Source organism: Neopelma chrysocephalum, unplaced genomic scaffold, assembly GCF_003984885.1.
Source record: "Neopelma chrysocephalum unplaced genomic scaffold, ASM398488v2 Primary Assembly neopelma1_71, whole genome shotgun sequence".
NCBI classification, from domain to species: domain Eukaryota; kingdom Metazoa; phylum Chordata; class Aves; order Passeriformes; family Pipridae; genus Neopelma; species Neopelma chrysocephalum.
This window is the reverse complement of record NW_020897731.1, coordinates 14,684,581-14,705,609: the sequence shown is the minus strand read 5'-3', so window position 1 is coordinate 14,705,609 and position 21,029 is coordinate 14,684,581. Positions and strand designations below refer to the sequence as shown.

The following is a 21,029-nucleotide window of genomic DNA, read 5'->3' as shown; positions in this document are numbered from 1 at the left end:
CTCCTGCCTCTCGGACGGCTCGTCCACGGCGCGATGACGTCACGGGCGCGGGAGCGGCTACAAGAGTGCGATGACGTCACGCGCACTCTCTTTCCGCGCCGCGCGCTGCCAGGTGAGGCCGCCCGGGATAATCCAGGATCATCCGGGACCATCCGCGGCGCGCGGCTCCGCGCCGCCCCGCCCGCGCGCCGGCAGCCCCCCGGGGCCCCGCTGGGCCCCGGCAGCGCGGCCTGTCCCGTCCCGCACCCCGCGGGAGGAGCCCCGGGCGGCGCCGGCCCGGCCGGGCCCCGCTGGGCGCTGAGGGCGCCGCGTCCGTCTGGGCGGGGTCCCCGCCGGGAGAGGGCCGCGGGAGCCTTCAGCCTGTGTCGTTCTCTCCCGCAGGATGAAGACCATCCTCAGCAACCAGACCGTGGACATCCCCGAGCAAGGTCAGTGCCTGCTGCGTTCGGGGGGTGCCCGGTGCTGCCGTCCCCACGGCCCATAACGCGTGTCTACCTTATGTTCGCAGTGGGAGTTTCGCTGAAGGGCCGGACGGTCATTGTAAAGGGCCCCCGAGGAACTCTGCGGAGGGATTTTAACCACATCAACGTGGAGTTGTCCCTCCTCGGGAAGAAGCACAAGAAGGTGAGTTCTGCACGGCCCGGAGACGGAGGGGAGCTTAACAGCTGGCTTAAAAACTTAATGGTGGTGTAGAAGAGTGACTGAAAATGTTCGGCTACAGGTACGTTGTTTGGTTTTGCTCATTTCTGTATTTTCTGAAAGAGGTTGGTCTGATGGAGCACAGGACCTACTCGGGCACTGTGGGAGCGTTGCAGGTCTGTCATATTGGCCTGAATGTGTTGATTACATTCCTTTGTAGTTACAGTCAGGTACAGGGAAAGGGGTTGATGGATGTATGTTGTTTTGCAGACTGGCTTGTTTTAGCTGGGTAAAACTAAATCAGTTTGTTTGATTTCCAGAAATAGCAAGAACATCGGAAGAGCAGGTGTTCTCTAAATAAATGAATAATATTTTCATATGGTCTTGAAAAGTATAAAAAAAGGCTCAGAGTGGCTGATTGCAGCTACTTGTTCACAAATATCAAGTGTTTCGTTAAAAGGTGGACCCATACACAGTGTTTCATTTAAGTTGATGATGCATGGGAGACTGACTTTGGAACAACGTGTTTAGCATTTGATAATACAACTTTCAGCTTAAGATTTCAAATTTGTCTATCCTAGCTCTTTTGAGGATTTGTTAGTAGCAAGACATGAACAAGATAAAGGTTTCTGACATATATGGGGGTTGGGACTTTAAAGGCCAGGTGGGCCTTTAATACTCTGTCAGAGAAACAGAATAGTTCTGTGCTTTTAAGGAGTTTATGTGAATGTTTTGCTCCTAGTTTGTCACAAAAATATTTCGTTGTTAGTTTTGAAGTGTAGCTGAAAGCTTTGTTAATGTGTTTTTTTAACCCAGCTGCGAGTTGACAAGTGGTGGGGTAACAGAAAGGAGCTGGCAACAGTCCGCACCATCTGCAGCCATGTACAGAACATGATCAAGGGGGTCACTCTGGTAAGTTTTACTTTGAAGCAGGATAACTGCTGACATTTTTGTTACCTGCAGTGATAGCCTTTTGCTTTTGGGGAAGTGTTTCTAAGCATCCAAGATGTAGCTTCTCTTCCTTTTACTGTTTTCTTGCATTTGATGTCAAGCAAGTTTTGCAGGTGGAAGAAAGCACAGATGTCTCTTGGGCTCAGTGTCCTGCCCTCTTTAAGAAACTGTTTTTGATACATCTTGGGTAAATTTCTCCAGTGAACTTAATGCACATGTTCTGTTTTTTGGATGGATTCTGCTTTCAATATGTGATTATGTCCTGTGTCACAGGGCTTTCGTTACAAGATGAGGTCGGTGTATGCTCACTTCCCAATCAATGTGGTCATACAGGATAATGGCTCACTTGTGGAGATCCGAAACTTCTTGGGAGAGAAGTACATCCGCAGAGTGCGGATGAGGCCAGGTGAGCATTTCTGGAGATGTACTGTGCCATTCTAGCTGGGCTTTTCAAGCTGTTTTCTTTGGGCGCTGCCACAGAGAGAGGGAAATGCTGAATAATTGTTGGAGCAGCATTTTCTTGTCTGAATTCATGTAATCTTCTTATGATACCTTTGCCACTGTTCAGCTTTATTATTAATAAAGATTTTGTAATTTATTTTTAGTATTGAGAGCTAGGTAATAACTAGTTTAGAGTTAGTTACTGCAATACAAGGAGTCCAAGATGTCCTTTTGTCATTGTGAGATCTTGGCAGTGTTTATAGTTGGTAAACTGCAGTGCTTAATTTTAGATTTGTGGTTCTGTTTTAAACATTGTACATAAATTAATTCCATATCATATTTTTGGTCTTTGAGGTGGTGTAGTTTGAATTTCCTGATTATCTAGGAGCAGGCATGATAAATTTCGAAATTACCATCTTACCTGGTGGTTTTACATCTTGCATACCTGTAGTTTCAGCAAAATGTCTAACAGAAGAGTAGGCACTTGATAGAGCTTGTTAAACTTCTGAAGGGAGGAGACAAAACATTTCATAAACAGAGTTACCTTCAGACTGTAGAAAAGACTTTCTGTATCCTTTTTTTTTCTAATTGCATTTCTAGTGAGGGTATGGGTAAGGTTATTTAATGTGACTGATGATGTTTTGGGGTGGCTTTAGAGGAATGCATCAGATTTGTCCCAAAACCCTGTTAGATACAGTGCAGAGTTACAGAGGCTTTGATTTTGATTTACAGCGGGATATTAAGGCAGGGTTTAATTACTGCATTTGTTTTTTTTTAAGTCAGCCTTTACTGTAAAGATAGTAAAGGAATGGCTTTGATTAAGTAGATCAAATTATAAAAACTTTTATCTCCTTGCAAATGCAAGTTTCCTCTTAGACTCTCAGATGCCATAATGTTTACTCCTTGTGAGTATTCTCAGCGTTGCTAATAAATAAACACAGTGCTTGACATGACGGGGGGCAGATGATTTTCAATAACTTTTGATTATGGTGACTTCAGTTTTGTCTTATTGAACACAAGCCTATGGGAAGTGGCACCACTTGGCTGACAGAGCTGTGCTGGCAAAATCTCTGGCTTGTACACAGTGTTGTTGTATAGTAATGAGTAAGCAGGAATATCACTTAGTTGCTTTCAATCCAGAGCATAACTTGCACTAATCTTTACATTTTGAAACTATGTGAGGGAGGACAACCCTGGAATGGATTTCAGGGATTCTCTTAACAAAGTTATAGAAGCTAATTATTGTCTTGAATGCAGCTTTCTAGATCTGTAAACTGGGATATTAATACTGTTTCTTTACCGCACTTAACATCTTCAACAGTGTAGATGATGTGTTTTCCTTTCCACAGGTGTTACCTGTGCAGTGTCTCAAGCCCAGAAAGATGAGCTGATCCTTGAAGGCAACGACATTGAGTTGGTCTCCAATTCAGGTTTGTGAAAGGAGATGTGTAGGAAGGTTATATGGCCACTTTTATCTGAAGATGTCAGCTTAGCAAACTCTTTCTCCTCAAACCCTGAGGTAAACAACAGCCCAGGATTTTTTTTTTTTTTGCTTTAGTCACCATAACTGCTTTTCATAATTCCTTACTCTGCTTCTACACTTAAAGATGTTTTTACAGATCCAGGGAACTTTTTTCTGAAAAGTCAGTATTTATGGCCTTTTTGATACCAAACTTTTCAGCTTTTCTGTTGTACAAGTGTGCAGTAATGAACTGTCAGGGCCCCAAGTTGCCAAGACCAACTCAGTGACATGCATTCTGTTTTCATTAGACCTGACAGGATTTCAAGTTGGTAATTCCTCTCTCTAGATGACAGTTCCCTTTGTTTGTTGAAATACTGGAGTGTAAACAAAGGCTACAAGTTAGCTCAGACCTCTTGCTTTTTACTAATGGTCTTACTTTGTCTGCAGCTGCCTTGATCCAGCAAGCCACCACAGTCAAGAACAAGGATATCAGGAAATTCTTGGATGGTATCTATGTCTCTGAGAAAGGAACAGTACAGCAGGCAGATGAGTAAAACTCATAGGTTGGTATCATTTGTAATGCATATTGTACGTCTTCTGTTTAGAGATGGGGACTTCACAAGGTTCATCTGCTTCAACACTGCTGTGGTTAAGCAGGTTCCCAACAGGGATGAAGTTATTTTTGTATAAGGCATGTCATAAAACTTTAATTTTGCTAGGTCTTTTGACAGCCATTTTTTGTCTCTCATCAACTTGGCATTATGCTACTGTATGGAGGAATATCTAACTCAGCAGTGCTGTACTCTGCACTGTGAGCGCTGGCTGCAGTGGTGGCTGAGAATTTAAAACCAGCTGACTTGGCTTGACAGACCATTTTACAGCTATTGACAGAGAAGACCTTAGACTAATGTTCCTCCTGATTGGACACGGCCCTCACTAAAAATAGTGGTCAGCATACAGTTTGTATATGAAGGTTCTTCTATGCTGTTTTGTGTAAATGCTGGTAAACAGGTCTGTTTACAAGTTCAACTATTTACATTGTATGTGGACCTTTGTTACTGAAGTTGAGTACAAGGATTTGGGGATAATTTAGGAATTTTAAGTGTTAAAGGAGTTTTAAGTATTAAAGGAATTTTGGAATTTTAAGTGTTTCAGGTACATATGGTTCCATACATAGTGCAAAACACTTGTGCAGGATGAGACAGGCTGATTTGCAAATAAGTTCCATGTTGTGTATCTTCTGTAACCTAAGCTTGAGGCAGGATGCCGATGAACTGAGTTTCAGAAACAGATTTATTTTTTTATCTCGAGCCAGGTACCAGACACTTGGAAGCCACTGAAAAAAATAATTTTTAGTGCTGTTCAAAGTTACTTGAGAGATGGAACAACTTACTACCTGCTTATTGAACAGTGATGAGCTGTTGTGTTTGAAGGCATCTTTAAGTAATCTCATCTGAACAAAATAAAGAAAATTCTTTGAGCTATTAATGTCTGTCTTGCATTAAAACTATCAGATAAATTAGCATCAATTGGCTATAAACTTTTAGTTTCACATTTGCACTGCTAAATCTTTCTAATAGCTCTTAATGTTTTATTTACAGTTGTCTGGACCACCATGAAACATTAGATCAACAAGACCAGCTCAAAGAATCTGGTACAAAACCAGAACACCATGAGAGGTTTAATAAAATAAAACATATTTAATATCTTGGTCTTTTTTTTTTTTTTTAAAGAACTAAATGGTGATTGCATGAACTTGTTCAAGTTCTTTGGGACAAGCAAGTTGTCACAAAAAGGTTATGTTAGCGTGGTGTACACGCTGCCCTGCCAGCCTCTGAGAACATTCAGTCTGAATGAAGTCTGATGGTTTGAAAACACCTTGGTAGTGTGGACCCAGTGTGCAAAGTCATGGAGTGGTATTTTTGAATCATAGCATTAAGAAATAGCAAAAGCATTGTTCTCACAGAGAATAGTGTTCTTTCACATTATTTCAAAACCTCTTAATTCAGACTTGTGGTGACAGAATCTAAAGTAGATTAAAAACAAAACTGAAATCAGTAGAACTAGATTTTTAAGACCATTTAAACTAAATACATAGAAGCAGTAGTCTGAAAATAAAATGCTTTATTTGTATTGCTCAATTAAGAAAACAAAAGGCTTCACCTCAAAGTTCCATCAGAGCATATTGCTGAATTTCACCAGCAGTAATTTTTGTCATCTGGGGATACAGCTTTTTTTCTTAGTTGCTAATCTTGCCATGTAGCAACATCTAATTGGGAGGTTGTACTATTTCTGTGCTATGGTAAAATCCACATTGTCACTTGTTCTATTCAATTTTTAAAAAATGTTTCCAAAAATCCCTGGGATAGTACAGAAACATGCTTGGCAACAAGTTGCTAAAGCTTAATAGTGAGGAAAACATCCATACCTGTTAAATTCCAAAAATTGCCCAAAGACCCACTTGAATGATGACAAGTGCAATTTACAATTATATTTGTCAGTCTCTTGAGTGGATTAATAGTTACTTATTTGCATGTTCTCTCCTAAGAACTTTTTATAGCTGGCCGATTTTGGAGGTGAAAAATAGCGATTCTATATGATTTTGACTTGACTCCAGTTATATTTGCTTAAAACTATGTCACCCAATATGTCAGGGGATCTGTACTGGTCAATAATGGAGTTGAATTTGTTGTTTTAGGAGCCGGTCCAGGACGTTTCCTTCTTAGTGGTATACTTAGCTGAAGGTTTGTAGGTTTTAATAACACTTTTATTTGTAAACTCTGAACAGCTGTAATTTTATGCTCAACAACACTCATGAATATCACAAGACACCTTGGTTCGTAGAAAAGTGCATATCAGTTCGCAAAGCTTAGTCGCTGTTTACAAGTCAAGCTGTTTGAAAGGTTATTCCAAGGCACAGTAGAATAATTTTTTTTTTTTAAATAAGTGAACTTATCCTCTATGTACAGTAGGTGGATAAAAGTAATTTCACCAGAAACAAATGTCATAGCTCTTTGTCCTGTGCATGTGATTACTTCCTGTTTTTGAATGAAATGCTTGGTGTGCATGACTGGAGTGACTCAGTGCTTTTCTACAGTTGTCTGAGCTGCATCATCTGCTGTAGAACTCGAAGAGTGATGGATCTCACTGAAGGTGGGCTTGTGCCCCCTTTTAAAATGAAACGCAGAGGCACTGGATACTTTTTGCCTTATAACGTTTTCTTCTTTTTCTTTTGTGAAAAAAAATAATGGTTAAAAGCAAGATAAGAGTAGAGAAAAGGCAGCAGGCAAAGAATATTAACGGCTTCTTCTGAGAAATAAACAAGCAGAAGCTACACTGCTTTTCTTGGTTTGAGGGACTGCAGACTGAGAAGTTGGCAGGGAAGCCGTTGTTGCTTATCAGGTTATTGTAAAATTTTATCGAAGGCTTTCCTTTTGAATCTGAAGTGAAGAATCCAAATCTGGGCTTAGATTTTTCTTCAGTCAGCTTAAATGCATAGTAGCCTTTAATCTTGACTTTGTCAATGTAGTATGCTGAGAAGAAAGAGAAACCAAAACCAGACATTAATAAAACCTTATAGGTTAAGTAAAACATGCAAACTTTCTGGTAATGAGTTCAGATTTCAAATTGTTAAAAAATGTAATTGCATCATGTAGCATTTACTTGCTGCTTCTAATAATACTTGGTTGTCTCAATTGTGCATCATTATTTTAAAAAATGCTTAAAATTTGGGAATTTTCTGGACCTACCCTGTGAAAGCTGGATTTGGACAGGGTTGGAGCTGGGAGTTTGCTTTCCTGGGAAAAGCCAGATGCTGCTCTTTACTGAACCCAGCTATGATGACTCAGGGGGAGCAGCTGCCCATCTGTGCCACAAGAAGAGCTTTCCAAAAATTCCTCCCCTGCTCCAAAGTCAGCTGCCCAACCCCACAGCATGCATGGCTGTATGTTATACTGCTGCACCCAAGTGCTGGGTGAAAATACTTAAATTATAATAGCAGGCCTTGGTGAATAAAGATCCCTTCAATTCATGTGCAAGCAGTGAGCATAGTTCGGAATGTGACCCTGATTAGGCAAGAACATGTAAGTTGGGATCTTCTTGTGAGTACTGTAAAGTGTCACGCTATCTGAGAAGTAAAATGGAAATACTATGATGAAATGCCCTTTAAACAATGCCTTAATAACTTATTTCCTTTGATACTGTATTGTTCTTTTGTTTGCAGTATGCAATTAGCATGGAAAATAAAACAGCAAATGCTCATTAGTCCTTTAGTAACTCATGCTTAGCCATGAGTAAGATTTGTCTCATTTTTTTATGTAGCTAACTCCTACAGAGGAGAAACCGGGATACCTAAGCTATATTTGCTGACAGGTGCCTCAGAAAAGCTTTTAAACACCACATCCTGATCGGGGATCTCACTAATCTTTGCCAATAGGGAAGGGAATATAAGGGCAAGGATGTATTGTGCAGGCAAGCATGTATTGTGCATCTTATTTTGTATGGTTCAGGTACTGAGGCCTTTCTGGTAGCCTGTGGCTCACTCCTTTTCTTAACAATTGGTTGGAGGAAGAGGGATGTGAGACCTGAGGTGCTTGCAGGATTTCTCATACAATAAGCTATTGCTGAAGATGATCGTCTTGAATGTTTTTGTCCTCTACCTCCATAACTGTTACTAATTTTTCTTTAAAGTGAAGAACTGTATTTCTATAGGTGTCCAGGAGAAAGCAAGTAGTGGAACAGGAACTAGAGTTGGACTCTGCATGTCCTTCCAGGTCTCCGTGGACTTGCTTGCAATTTCCTGTCCAATGACTAGTTCAGCATGCAAGTAAGAAGGCTCCTGCCTTTCTTTGGAGAGTAGAAATTTGTCTCTTGAAAGTTGTTGGTCTGAAGTGCCATCTCCTAATAACTTCTGAATAACTACTCTGCTGTATGTGCATGCCCAGATGGCTTCTCACATACTTTAAACTGGAAGCAGCTGTAGCTGTGTTTCATGTGAGAGGCTTGCTTTGTATTGAATCTGCCCTGAGTGTGACTGCAGAATCAGGTCCCTCAGGGAGCTGATTGCTGATGGCCAGTTCCTGCATCTGAACCAGAACTGCTTGCTCCATCTAGGGCAAGTCTTAACAGCTTGCCTAAGGATTGCCTGGGTCTGAGCCACAGAATTGGCTCTGGGGAACTTGAATGCTCACCTTTTAAAACCTCTTGTACGTATTTTCCCAAGTAATAATTCCGAAGTTCATCGTTGTCTAAGGACGGGTCATCTATTCCATTTGCTGTGATGTAAATATCGATGTCACCGTAGGTTTTTTTAATCCACCTGAGAACTCTGCGCATTCCCCAAGGCACCACTGCCAGACGAGAAGGGGAGCTCAGGCAGGTGATATCCTGCAGAAATTGAATGTCACGATCAAATTCATACTGGCTCCCATTCTGAGGTTCGTGAATCACAAATCTCGTGGTGAAATGATTCAGTGCATAAAAGTCAGCTGCACCTTTGACGAACTGCTTTTCCTCACTTGTGAAAGATGGCAACAAAGCGTATGAGAGGCCTTTTCTGTTTTTGAAGCCAATGTATTCCCTCATAGTAGCTGGATAGTCCCCAGTCTTAAATATGGGATTGGCAAACCAGCCTATTTCAAACTGAAGAAACCTGTCGGCAGCTTTTGAATGAGATTCAAAGTAGGGGTTGGCAGGCTCAGCCCAGTCCGAATGCAGGGACAGGGACACTTTGCCATCCTGGAAGGACCGGTACTGCTCATCATATACTCTCCAGGCCATGGCGTGTGCTATTAGTAAATTATGTGCTGCCCTATAGGTATCATTGCTGCTCCTGTTGTACACATTGCTTAGCTGGTTAGGCTCGTTTATTGTAATCCAAAGTTTAACCAAATCACCAAGTTCCCTAAAACATAAAGCTGCGTAGTCTTGAAAAGCATAAGCAGTAGATTGGTTCAACCATCCTCCTGCCTGCAGCAAAGGACCTGGCAGGCCCAGGTCGGCATGAGTGGGATAATACAAGGTGACCATGGATTGAATATTGAGTTTCAGTGCTTCACTAATTACACACCTGTAATATCTAAGAACTTGCCTGTTGACCACTGACAAATCTCCATTGGGTAAAATTAGTGACCAGTCAAGTGCAAATCTGTAATGAGTGACTTTCATTTTTTCTAGGAGGTCAAGTTGCTTTTTAATACTGACAAAATCCGTGCACTGTGCTGGTCGGGTTTTTAGCTTTACCCCTTCAACTTTGTGCAGAAGCCCATCTCCTGTGACATTCCAGAGGTACAGGCTGGAATCGCAGAACTGTGGTGAGGAAGCCACCAATTCTGCCTGTGAAAATAAAAACTATGTTACAATGGTTTTTAATTGAATGAATGCTGCCTTGTAGTCTGCACTTCTGCCTGTGTTCAGCTGTAGGATTAGTGCTGGGTGTTAGAAAGCTTAGATACTCCAGGGGGGAGAGGATAACCAACTCGCCTATATGGGTTTTGTGCTAGTGGTCGTCTTACTTGTTCTGTTCCTTTATCTACAGAAAACATTAAAGTTGCACTCTCCTTTCTGTTTGGTTACACACTGGCATTTGCCCTGCCACCAGCCTACGTGACATATGTTTTCACACCGATATATCTCTCTGATTGAGTTCACTCTGTGGTCATGCAAACAGCAGTTCTCAGGCAGCTGCCAGGAGAGCGAGTGGTAAGAACAAGCACGAGGGGCTATACGAGGCACGTACAGATTGTTTTGGCAATGCTGCGAGATCAACCTTGTGAAACTGAGGCATAGTAATCTGACACATCTTGTAGCTTTTAGTTTTATCTTTTCTATCTCCTACTAGTTAACAAGGTTCTGAGTAGCACATGGGTTTTTTTCCATCTTCCAATTTTTTTAAATGCTTTTTATAGGTTTCAAAATACAATATTGTGGAGTTTAAAATATTTAGATTAGTTAATTTTTTTAAAGAAAATGGATTTTTCCATGCTCATCATCATCATCATATATTAACAAAATACATAGCACCTTTACTTTTTTTTTCCTATGGTTGTCAGTGAATAGGTTAAATTATGGGGTTTTGTTATTTTTTGAGGCTGATATTGTTCCTGGGACTCTCTGTCTGTGTGCAATGACAGAAAGAGTATCCCAACACTGGCCATCCATACAGTTAGCTTATTTACCAAGTTTAAAGCAGAAATAGAAGAAAAATAAAGTATATAAAAACCCCAGAGTTTGGACAAAAGGTGGTATGATCTCTTTTCAAATATGAGCTCTAGGTTGGTTATCTTCATCTGTGCTCTGTGTCTTTTTAAAGGGCTTCTTACCCACTTGTCTAAATGGTACTTAGAGCCAGGGTCAATCCAGGAATCTGTTTCCCTTAAGCCTGCAGGTAGCTCTGCTGCCACCAGTGTAACCACCTTGTCCCTGCCCCATGCAACCCTATCCATCACGCTGTCATAGGCATCCCCAATGGCCGCACTCCAGACTGGGTTTGGAAGCCCCTGGTTGAAAAATAACCCAGGAACAATTGGTTGGAGTCAACTTGGTCTGAAATTTTCTAATCTGATCTGCCACATGGAGATGCAAGCAGAGGGAAGGCAAGGGTGGGCTGGGCCTGGAAGGGCTCCTGCAGCGGGGTCTGCTGCTGCAGCAGGACCAGCACTCTGTGACCATCTCATCTGAAAACTTGCAAAGTATGTGAAATTGAAGCTATGCAGTTATGGCTTAACTTCTGTTGGCAGTGTGCATTGAGATTCCTGAATGCAAGGTGCCATACACAGTCATTTGTTCACCAAGTAAAGTTACTGATCACTCTGCTTCCAGCAGTCTTCTCAATATTTTATGCTTACCTTGAGAACAGACTCGGTAATACCCCAGGAGAAGTCACAGGAGAATTGAGCTTGCAAGCTTGGGGTAGACTCCCTTGGAAAGAAGCCATTTTCTTGTATGATTTGTTTATAATAAAGTGCAGATGACTTGGGAATCCTTTCTTTTTTTTCACTTTTGAAGTCTACATAAAATAATCCACGCCTGATGTTGTAAGCATGTTGCCATTCAAAGCCATCAAGGAGGGACCAGGCTGTGTAACCAAACACATCTACGTCGTCATATTTAATAGCTACATAAAAGAAAGTAACATCCATGAGTCTTATATTTAGTACTATAACATATATAAAGGATATTTATGAGAAAAGGCTATTTACTTTGAAATTCTTGAGTGTCTTCTCAACATTTATGGGGTTGTTGGCCCATTGTAATTAATTGCAAAACTGTGACATTATATATCTTAGTCTTTATTCATTACAAAAAATGTGTCATTAGTTCCTTAAGAAGTTAAATTACTGCAGGATGCTTTATTTCTGCTCTGAGCAAACACAAAATACTACACCACTGCCAGCCAGGCTTTAAGTTGCATTTGACAATTTGCCAGTACGATATACCAATAAAATTAGAGAATCATGAGTAAAAATTAAGGGTGCAACAGTTGATCTAGATTGTGCATTTGTCATGAAGCTAAAACTCTCTACCTTTATTTGAAAGATCTCTGTAAGCTCTAACATTTAGGAATGCCTGTTCAGCTTGTAAACTGAAAAATTTAATGTGTTGGTATGGGACAACTAATGACTTCAGAAGAAGTTGGGTTGATCAGCTCAGAGACTGATTTAATCACAGAATGGGTGCAATGCATCCGTGTTTCTTAATATCCCTCTACCTTGCAAAGGGGTCTACATATGATCTTTTACATATAATATATGAGAAAGATGACTACTGCTTTCTCAGATATCGAACCCGATCTTCAGGAAGGGCAGGAGAACCTGCAAAGCAGCTTCTTGCCAGACACCGACTAACCACAATGTTTTTTACCCACTTACAGCACATGCCAGCAGGCAGCCTGGAAGAAAAAGTCCAAACTCCATGGTCAGTCATGTTAGCTGCCTGTCGCCAGCTTTAAGCTAGGAAATACCACAGGATAACTCCTCACATTAACCTTATAAGGGCTGGAATATCAAGGGCAAAGCAGTGACCAAGTGGGGTTTTGAAACAGTCAGATGGACAAGCAGTATTTTACTTGTAGTCCACCACACGAGCAGAGTAACAAGGTACCCAGCAGCACCGGTGCAGTCCAAAAGGTTATTTTCCTAGTTGCCAGATGAAGTATATGAGAAGCTGATAGATAAGGCCAGAATACTGGAAAGGAGATGAGGGAATGCAATGAAGCAATACAATGGCATGTATTTTCAAGAAAAGCAATTTCTAAATATTAGGGAAACCATGTGAGAAAGTATGAAAGTGTCTGAAAATATCCATTGTAAAATGCAGAGGTGGAGAATGACGTAGAGATAGGTCAGAAGGACGTGGCAAGTGAAGATGAGTATTTCATGTCTGCAATGAGGAAGGTTGAACAAATGGAAGCAGACATCTAAAGACAGCATAACTGACAACTGAGAATATTTTTGTTTCTAGAAGTATACTGAATGGATGGCAGGTAAGTTTAATTGTCAGAGCAGAAGATGCTGTAGTACTCAAGATGGTGCATGCCTAGTTGACAATTTGTGCTTGTTAAAAATGGGTAGGGAAAAAAGCGCTATTTTATGTATATTTTGTGGTAAGAAGACTTAAAAGTTAGGGAAGTGATAGGTAGAGATCCTGTGGATCAGTGTGAGAATGTGTTTGTAGCATTGTCTGCAGGGACAGTGAAAGGAGATGGCAGAAACAGAAGGCAGGATCCTCACTGAATGTTGGAGTGGGAATGAGAAAATCCTGAAAAACAAGGGGATGACTGGGGGCAGGAACAAGGAACTGGAGGTAGAAAAGGTCAGGAGTTAACTAAGCTCCCTGTGTCACCAGCGATCACTTTCACAGAAGATCTCAGGGCATTTTTGTGTCCACTGCAGGTGGAGTCTTGGAGTCCTGCAGGAGTAATAGTTGCAGTATGGACAGGCACATGCGTGGCACTGAGACACTGTGGTTTCACTTGCATCCTTAGATCATAACTGAGGTCAGTTCACTGTAAAGGTGATGTTATACATCACCTATTTTCATGACTCATGGTGCCACGAGTTACATGATAACTCATGTTTTCCCTCTTCTGAGGATAAAGAAGGTTTTTGTAAAGGGATCTGAGCCATCCCATCACTGCATTGTGGCATCAGCAGTGGGGCAAGCCTGCTGGGCTGATGGCTCTCGGAACCAGCAGCTGCCCTGCTCCCAGCACTACTCCTATAAATTGGATGAGGAAAGAAATATTGTTTTTGCAGAGGCTTAAGGTACTCATAGTGTTTATATTTCATACAAAATTAAATCTTTTACCTTCAGAGAGCACCCCATACACTGGCTTTATGAAGGGCAAATCCAAGATTAAATGTGTTATTAAAACATATCATCTTTGTTTGGTGTGCAATATTCCTCAAGAATCATTGTCCTTCACCTGCTCATTTCCTTCATGCATTTTGCATTGGACTAGGACCCCAGCATGTCAATGACAGTCTTTAGTCAGTCTTATTTTCCTGCTGTCAAGGTATGTACCCGCATAAAGGTGTTACAGTTGAGCTGCCAGCAGTGAAAAGTGATATCCAATAGATTTGTTTTCGTAAATTTCTCACTCAGCTTTTTACTTATTTAGTTTTAAAATCCAATGCAAATGTTGGACTTTAACTTTCTGGGACAGAGACTATGTTTTTTTTTCTGTGTTTGTACTACACCTATCACCAGTAGATCCTGATCCATGACTCATACTCATGCAGTATAAATAATTAATTATTAACTTTGTTGCCATTACCACTTTTAAAAAAAGATTAAATCACTACAGGGCTAAATATCAGATTATCCTTAAGTGCTCACTGAAAATCCAACAACTAACTTGTGTACAAACCTTGTAAAACCTTATTTATGAAGTTTTTCATCATGTAGATGGCTGTGGTGTCATCTGTTTTCACATGGTTGTCAGTGAACCAGCCATTCTCTGCAATCAAGATTCGAGGACTGTTGTATTCCAGTTTAATCCAGTTCAGTACTTCCCTCAAATTGAGTGACAAATTTTGGCCCATTTTTTGTAGAGTGTTTGGAGGTTTAAAGTTATTAGGACCAAAGGAAAATGCAAAGAAGTCAGCTGTTCCCTTTATGTAGTTTTTTTCATCCTCCGTAAAGCGTGGCAAAAATGAGAATTCATTTTTCAGTTCTTCTGGATAATCACCATCCCCATGGATAGGTTTAGCAAACCATCCGAGCACTCTCTCCATAGACTTCTGACATTTAGAAATGTCCAACTCATCTTCCAATTTGTTAGGTTCTATCCAGTGGGATCCCAATACTATGGACATCATCCCCTTCTGATAGGGTTGAAAGTGTTCTTTGTAGTTATGCCAAACTTTTGCATGAGCCTGATGAGAGAAAAATAGCTTTAAATTGTAACCCTAGTAAGTTTCTGTATGGGCTGGCAGCTAGAGAGGCAAGTAGCTCCATCTGACTCACTGCAGGCTTATATGGAAATATCACAGTTAAGGCACACAATTACCCTGCACATTTGTAATGGGCCATCACTGTTACCCTGAAAGGTACCTTGGGATGAGGGCAATGCTCAGTAACTCAAGCACTGTTACTATGACAGATCAGGGCTGTGGCTTTTTGCCTTTTGACATAGGTCTAAATTTCAGGAGAGGTCCCAGCAGGGGTCTGAATAGCTGTTACATGGACACTTTCAGACTAAACAGCTGTAATGGTGGGATTTGAACTCTGTGATCTAGACGGTCCCATTAGGTCTTTCTTTGTCAAGCAGTGATTGCTGATACAGTTAAAATTTTAAATCATCTTTACAATTGTTCCATAAGTTATGCATCTCATGATATTTCATTTGTCAGTGCTGACTCTGTGCTCTGGGGGTTACCTGGGCTTACTCTAATGAAATCACATCCACTTCATCTTTCTTCCTGGGATTTAGTTATTTTAGTTTGGCCTAATCATATGAGTAAGTGTTCAAGTTTTGATATTTGCACAATCCCTAGATGTAAAAATTTGGACAAAGGACCCAGATGTGAAGTTTGAACCCAAATGTCAACTTTCACAGTTCTGAGTGAGAATTTTGTTCAGGAATTTAGTTAATTTCTTCTTTGAAATGGCCATAATTTTTCTGACAGTACATGCAGCAGCATAGAATGAAGCTTACTCACACCAAGTAGGGAGCAATAACACTTGAGTTTTAAAAGGAAATTTGGCAGCATATAATCTAGTGGGTATGGCATGTTTTAGTACTCATAATTGGCCAAATATTGACTGCCCTAGGACAGACTGAAGTTTTGCTACTCGTGAGTGACAATGAAAACATATCTTGTATCACATCTTAATACCATTTTTTCTGATTATCATCATGTTTTAGAAAGCTGAACATCATTACACATCAGAATTAGCTTCAAACATCATGTTGTTAATTAATTAAATAAGGGAATACAACAGACAAAATTTACACAAAACCAGAAATACATGGGAGACTGAGGAACCACTAGCACTGTCAAAGTCCTATAGGAAAATGAGACAGCTCAGGGGTCATAGAAGGGTGACTCTGGACTGCAGTGTGAATCACATCAGAGGATCTGACATGGGAGGGGAACTAACCTTTCCCAGCTGAGGAGCTATCAAGTAACTCAGGGTTTACCTTATGCCTGAAGTGTGGCTTTATACTCTTAAGCTGGAAAGAAAATAATTGTTTGCACCTAGGAAAAACATTGAGAAGTATTGTGAAATACTGAGAGCGTTGAGTTAGACCACCATCATTACCAAGCCAAACAGCATTGCTTACCTTTGACAATAATTTCAGTTAATTTATCTAGAAACACACAGCCTTGACAGTTAAAAAAACCCAAAAGGCCTGATGTCAGGTAGATATTTGTTTAAGCTAGGGAGCACCAAAGCATTACAGTTTGTGAAATTTTGTGTATCAGTTGTTCATGGTTTCTAAGGTCATGCTCGTAACATCTGTTCAAGGTCTGTCTTTGAAAATACTGATAAAGTAACACTAACCTTTGAAATGCAGGTTCTGTAGCTGAAAAGGGAAGCCAACAAAAATGGATGCATGGGGCAAATTGCAAGATACAGTTAAAGTATTATAAAATGGTTTTCTTACCAGTCTCATCAGAAAATTTAAGTGGCCAGTGTCATCTCCTCAGTTACCTTCATTGTGCTCTCCTGAAAGTCCCTCCAGCCTGGGGTGGCTGCTAGGGCCAGGCTTGCTTTGTTCTCTACCTGGTTAGTACATTTTCTTTTCCAGACACAGGTATAATGAGAGGTATATGGTTGCATTGGCTTAACAAGAAAACCCCCGCTGAAGCGAGTTGTATTATGCACAGTGCCAAGTACTATGACAATAGCACCAGGTAAATCGTAGCAATCACACTTTTCTAGGTGAAGTGGTGAAGATCACTTTGCCAAAAACCAAACTAATTAGAATGGAATATTGACATGTAAAAGGCAATCAGGGACAACTCATTGTATTCGTACACATCTTCAGGAGTTGATTAGAAGAAAGTAAAGTTACTATTACAAATGTTGCCTTCAGTCAAGAATACAGCCACAGGTATAATTCTAGAGGAGCAGAACTCAAGTACAAACAAGTACATTTAGTATGAGTCAAGACAGGATCCTCATACACAAAGTCATATGTATCATTGATGACTCTTAGTTCTGAGGATTAACTCTTACTGAAAGAAACTTGTCAGTATCTCTAGTAAGGGTTTTTACAGACATAGTAGAGACAATAGCATTTACTTGCCTGTAATTCTCCTTTGAGTTGTTAATTATCTGTAAAGCAGATTAACATTTTCAGATAGAAGGTCTTCACTAAGTGCAAACTGTTGTTGATGGAACCAGCTGATTGATATCATTTGTTTTGTAAGACCAGATATGAAACAAACATTAATTTAAAAGCTGTATCATACATCAAATTGTGTATTTTGAGTAAATCTTGACTAATCTTTTTTCAGTTAGAGTTTAATCCCTAATCTTTCACTTTCCTTGGTAGATCAAGGACAAATGTCAAGGCTAAGTACACAGTTAAAGCAGGATCAATATTGTATATTTACTCTAGATACATATGACTCATTAATTTCAGCATATTTTCCTGGTATTAATATAGAAATTATTCAATAGACTTGAAAGTCACAGAGAGTGCTAAGTCAGTTAGTGTTAAGAAAAGTCAACCTAATAAAATGAAGACAACAGAATTGTTCTTCTTGAAATACTCTCATGCTCTTTCAAACCCTGATCCTCTAATTTATCATGTGCATATGCAGAGAGCTTTCAAAAGAAAGACCAATACTTTCTAATTCTTAAGATATTTTAATCAAGGAATTTTCCTTTGAACAGCAATGAGCACACAAAACAATGTCAGGGGTATATGGAATTATTTTAGTACCCTGGAAAGTGGGAACATTTAGGAAAACTAGAATTTAAAAATGCTAATAAAATTATTTGGGGTTCTTGTTTAGTTGTTTGGTTTTTAAACCATGAAGAGCTAGAATATAGAGGCTGCTGCTGCTGATGTTCACCATCCCTTCAGAAGAAGGGCAGGTGCGTGTGGCTTATTTGAAGACAATATTTCAGTTTCAGACCCTTTTGGTCTGTGGTAAGGATGTAGTCAGTAGAGCTGAAGCCCTTATTTTGAAAATTGATGGAATCTTAATCTTTGTGAGGACAAAAGGGCTCTTGAGATGTAGGCAACTACATTTCTAGGAGGGGGGGTTGAAGGACTGAGTCTTTACTATTAAATTTTTTGTATGCTGTCTTGCATTTGGATTGTGTTTTTCCTAATGATTGCCAAGAAGTGTAGGAAAGCTAACCTGAAAATAAAAAATCATAACAAAAAAAGTGTGAATCAGTGCTGAAGTTTACATCAGCACTGATGGTTACTACTGTTTGAAAAATCTTTCAGCAAAGACATTTACAAGCATAGATGATTCTGGTGTCCACCCTAGAGCCATACTTGATGGAGATAGGTTTCCCTCCTCCTGTAAGAAATACAGGTGCTGGTGTATCTTCATCTTTCTACGTCCTGAGGAGAGGACTCCATTTTGGAGGAAGGGAAGAAAGTGTCTGGTTGGACATAGAAGTAACAGTTATTCCCCATTCATTCAGTAGAAATTTTTTCTAAAGGAGAATAAATTATGGGACTTTTCCAGGACACACTCATCCACAGATCCCAAAGACAGCAGTCTCCATGTAGAGATCCTGGCACAGTGAGAGCTACTCTAGAGCTGGGAGTAATGCAGCTGGGCACAGAGAATAAACTTGCTAGTTGGAGAATAAACATTTTGCAATATGATCTTAGTAACCTAGAACCAATCATACTTATATATACATACTCCACGGCTAGTAGAATTGATTTAATATGCAAATACAAAAAAGTTTCCTTTTAAACTAATAGAATAGTCATTCAGTGTAGCCAAATGAATGGTAATGTCAGTGTGTTTAACTAAATGGAAAGAAGGAAATAAAGAAGGAAAATCTTACTCTTTAATAGCCAGATTTTGTATGCAAAATTTTTAAATAAAATAATAAACAAGCACTTTAAAATAAATAATTACTAAGTCTTCTTTTGTGAATAGAACAGTAAGATCAAAATGAGGATTAACAGAAAGACTGCCTTAGGTAAAGGCTATTTCTTGTGCTTTCACAGTCTTTTTTTTTCAAACATTGATCACAGGACTGATTCCTTCCGTCGTTTCCCATGGCAGTGCAAAAACAATTTGTAAAATCTTATTATACTGTACCTTGATCAAATTGTGTCCTACAGAGTAGACAGTTGTTATTTTCCCTCTCTCTCCCGGAGCATGAATACCTGTGCCATACCCATGCCAAGCAACTAAATATGGATTGTGGATTGTAATCCAATACTTAACACGATCCCCAAAGGTCTGGAAGCAAAAGGTGGCATAGTCATTGAAGATATCAATTATTGATTCATTTTTCCATCCCCCATATTTTTCTTGCAGCATCAAGGGCAGGTCCCAGTGGTACAGTGTAACCACAGGATCAATATTTCTGTAGAGTAGAGAATCAATAAGGGTGTTGTAATATTGGAGTCCTTTTTCATTGGGAGCTGCCGCGACTCCGGTGGGAAAAAGCCTTGACCATGAAATTGAAAACTGGTAAAAAGTAACTCCCAAAAAATCCAGAGCAGACAAATCTTTGTCCAACAAAATGTAACTGTCACTGGAGGTGCCTGTGCTGTCAGCATCACTGAACTCTGAGCGGGTGAAGCGGTCCCAGATGGAGGAGCCTTTCCCATCCTTCCTCCAGCTGCCTTCCACCTGGAAAGCCCCTGTCCCTACACCCCAGAGAAACTCTTTGGGGAAAGTGTCATACAAAAACATCTGTGTTTCACTCACAGGGCTGAAGTGGGGGTCCTTTTTCCACACAGATCTTCCCTCTTCAGCAAGCCCAGTAACTGTCCTTATGAAAACTAACGTCCAAAAAGCAACAATTCTCTCCAGTCGTTGGCCACACATTATGCCGGTTTATAGTGCCAATGTTAAAAGTCAGATTTCTTGTACTGACACTGAAAAAAATCCATTCATTTGCTGGAGTCTCCACTGCGCAGACCGTCTTCATTAGCCACAAACTGCTGGAGTGTCTTATCAAAGCTTCACTAAAAGCTTGTGATCGTAAAAGCCCTGTCAATGATTAGCCTGAACTGTGAGATGTAGAACGGGTCAGAGAACGGTGTAATTGGTAGGGAGGTGGCCTCTGTATGACCACCGAGACACCTACCTGGCTTCGTGCTGCAGGAAAATAGGTTGCCTGAACGAGAGAAATGCTAGTAACTAATTTATCAGTATTTAAAGCTCGGTCATCCAGGTTGGGAGAATATAGGTGACAGAGGGTGCTATGAAGATATCACATCCTTTATTCCTTGTGCAGCTGTATTTTGAGGAAACATTAATATAATTCAGACTACAGAGTCTCCAATTAAAAAATTATTTTTCCCATCTGTGTAATTGGATGGCTGGAAGGGGACTGCATCATTCCTCAGTCCTGCCCTGCTCAAACATCCTATTTCTGCTGAAAAACTCTCCCTGGACTTGTGGGAAATTTTGTTGTTGACAAGAAATATATGCACATTCCATTAGCTATATAAAAACTTAAAGCAAGTCAATATTTCTTTCAAACACATGCAACTGTTTTTCTATCCTATATAAAAGTCTGCTTTGTACAGTTGTACATACAGCAGCAGAACGAAATCAACAGGGGTCTGCTCCAGTTCTTACACAATTTCCCTGGATTTCTTCAAATAATCGCAATTAGGAAAGACAATTAGCCATGAAAGATGCTATTTTAGGATTGATTTATTTAACACTCTTTGTATACACAGCTGGGGCATCATTACAGTGAATATTTTACAGAGCAGTTATGCAATACGATTCAACCTTTTAACGTTTTACATTACAGCAACAGTATATATGTTGAGATATAGTCAATTTACTCCATATAGTAAGGCTGAGTCCTGCCATTTTATTTTCTTGTGGCATAGTTATATAAAGTGTATCCACACATA

General features: G+C 40.1%; 2 protein-coding genes across 2 annotated transcripts; one reads left to right on the top strand and one right to left on the bottom strand.

Annotated features, from left to right (window-relative positions):
* Positions 1-38: 38 nt before the first annotated feature.
* Positions 39-5,199, top strand: RPL9 (ribosomal protein L9). Its single transcript, XM_027686613.1, has 8 exons — positions 39-112; positions 382-428; positions 509-624; positions 1,456-1,551; positions 1,864-1,996; positions 3,381-3,461; positions 3,941-4,056; positions 5,095-5,199. The coding sequence occupies exons 2-7, from the start codon at positions 383-385 to the stop codon at positions 4,045-4,047; spliced, it is 579 nt and encodes a 192-aa protein (XP_027542414.1). The 5' UTR covers positions 39-112; position 382; the 3' UTR covers positions 4,048-4,056; positions 5,095-5,199.
* Positions 5,200-5,602: 403 nt separating this feature from the next.
* KLB (klotho beta) lies at positions 5,603-20,113 on the bottom strand. Its single transcript, XM_027686610.1, has 5 exons — positions 19,246-20,113; positions 14,361-14,868; positions 11,338-11,606; positions 8,683-9,826; positions 5,603-7,026 (listed from the first exon to the last, which is right to left on the bottom strand). The coding sequence occupies exons 1-5, from the start codon at positions 19,981-19,983 to the stop codon at positions 6,665-6,667; spliced, it is 3,021 nt and encodes a 1,006-aa protein (XP_027542411.1). The 5' UTR covers positions 19,984-20,113; the 3' UTR covers positions 5,603-6,664.
* Between the last annotated feature and the right edge of the window lie 916 nt (positions 20,114-21,029).

Bases quoted from the DNA above. Each gene is read 5' to 3' on its own strand.
- RPL9 (XM_027686613.1), top strand. From the start codon at position 383: ATGAAGACCATCCTCAGCAACCAGACCGTGGACATCCCCGAGCAAG. The intron at 429-508 runs GTCAGTGCCTGC...TTATGTTCGCAG, and splicing joins CGTGGACATCCCCGAGCAAG to TGGGAGTTTCGCTGAAGGGC. The intron at 1,552-1,863 runs GTAAGTTTTACT...CCTGTGTCACAG, and splicing joins TGATCAAGGGGGTCACTCTG to GGCTTTCGTTACAAGATGAG.
- KLB (XM_027686610.1), bottom strand. From the start codon at position 19,983: ATGTGTGGCCAACGACTGGAGAGAATTGTTGCTTTTTGGACGTTAGTT. The intron at 14,869-19,245 runs GTACAGTATAAT...TTCTCTCATCAG, and splicing joins TAGGACACAATTTGATCAAG to GCTCATGCAAAAGTTTGGCA. The intron at 7,027-8,682 runs GTGAGCATTCAA...CTTTCTTCTCAG, and splicing joins CGTACAAGAGGTTTTAAAAG to CATACTACATTGACAAAGTC.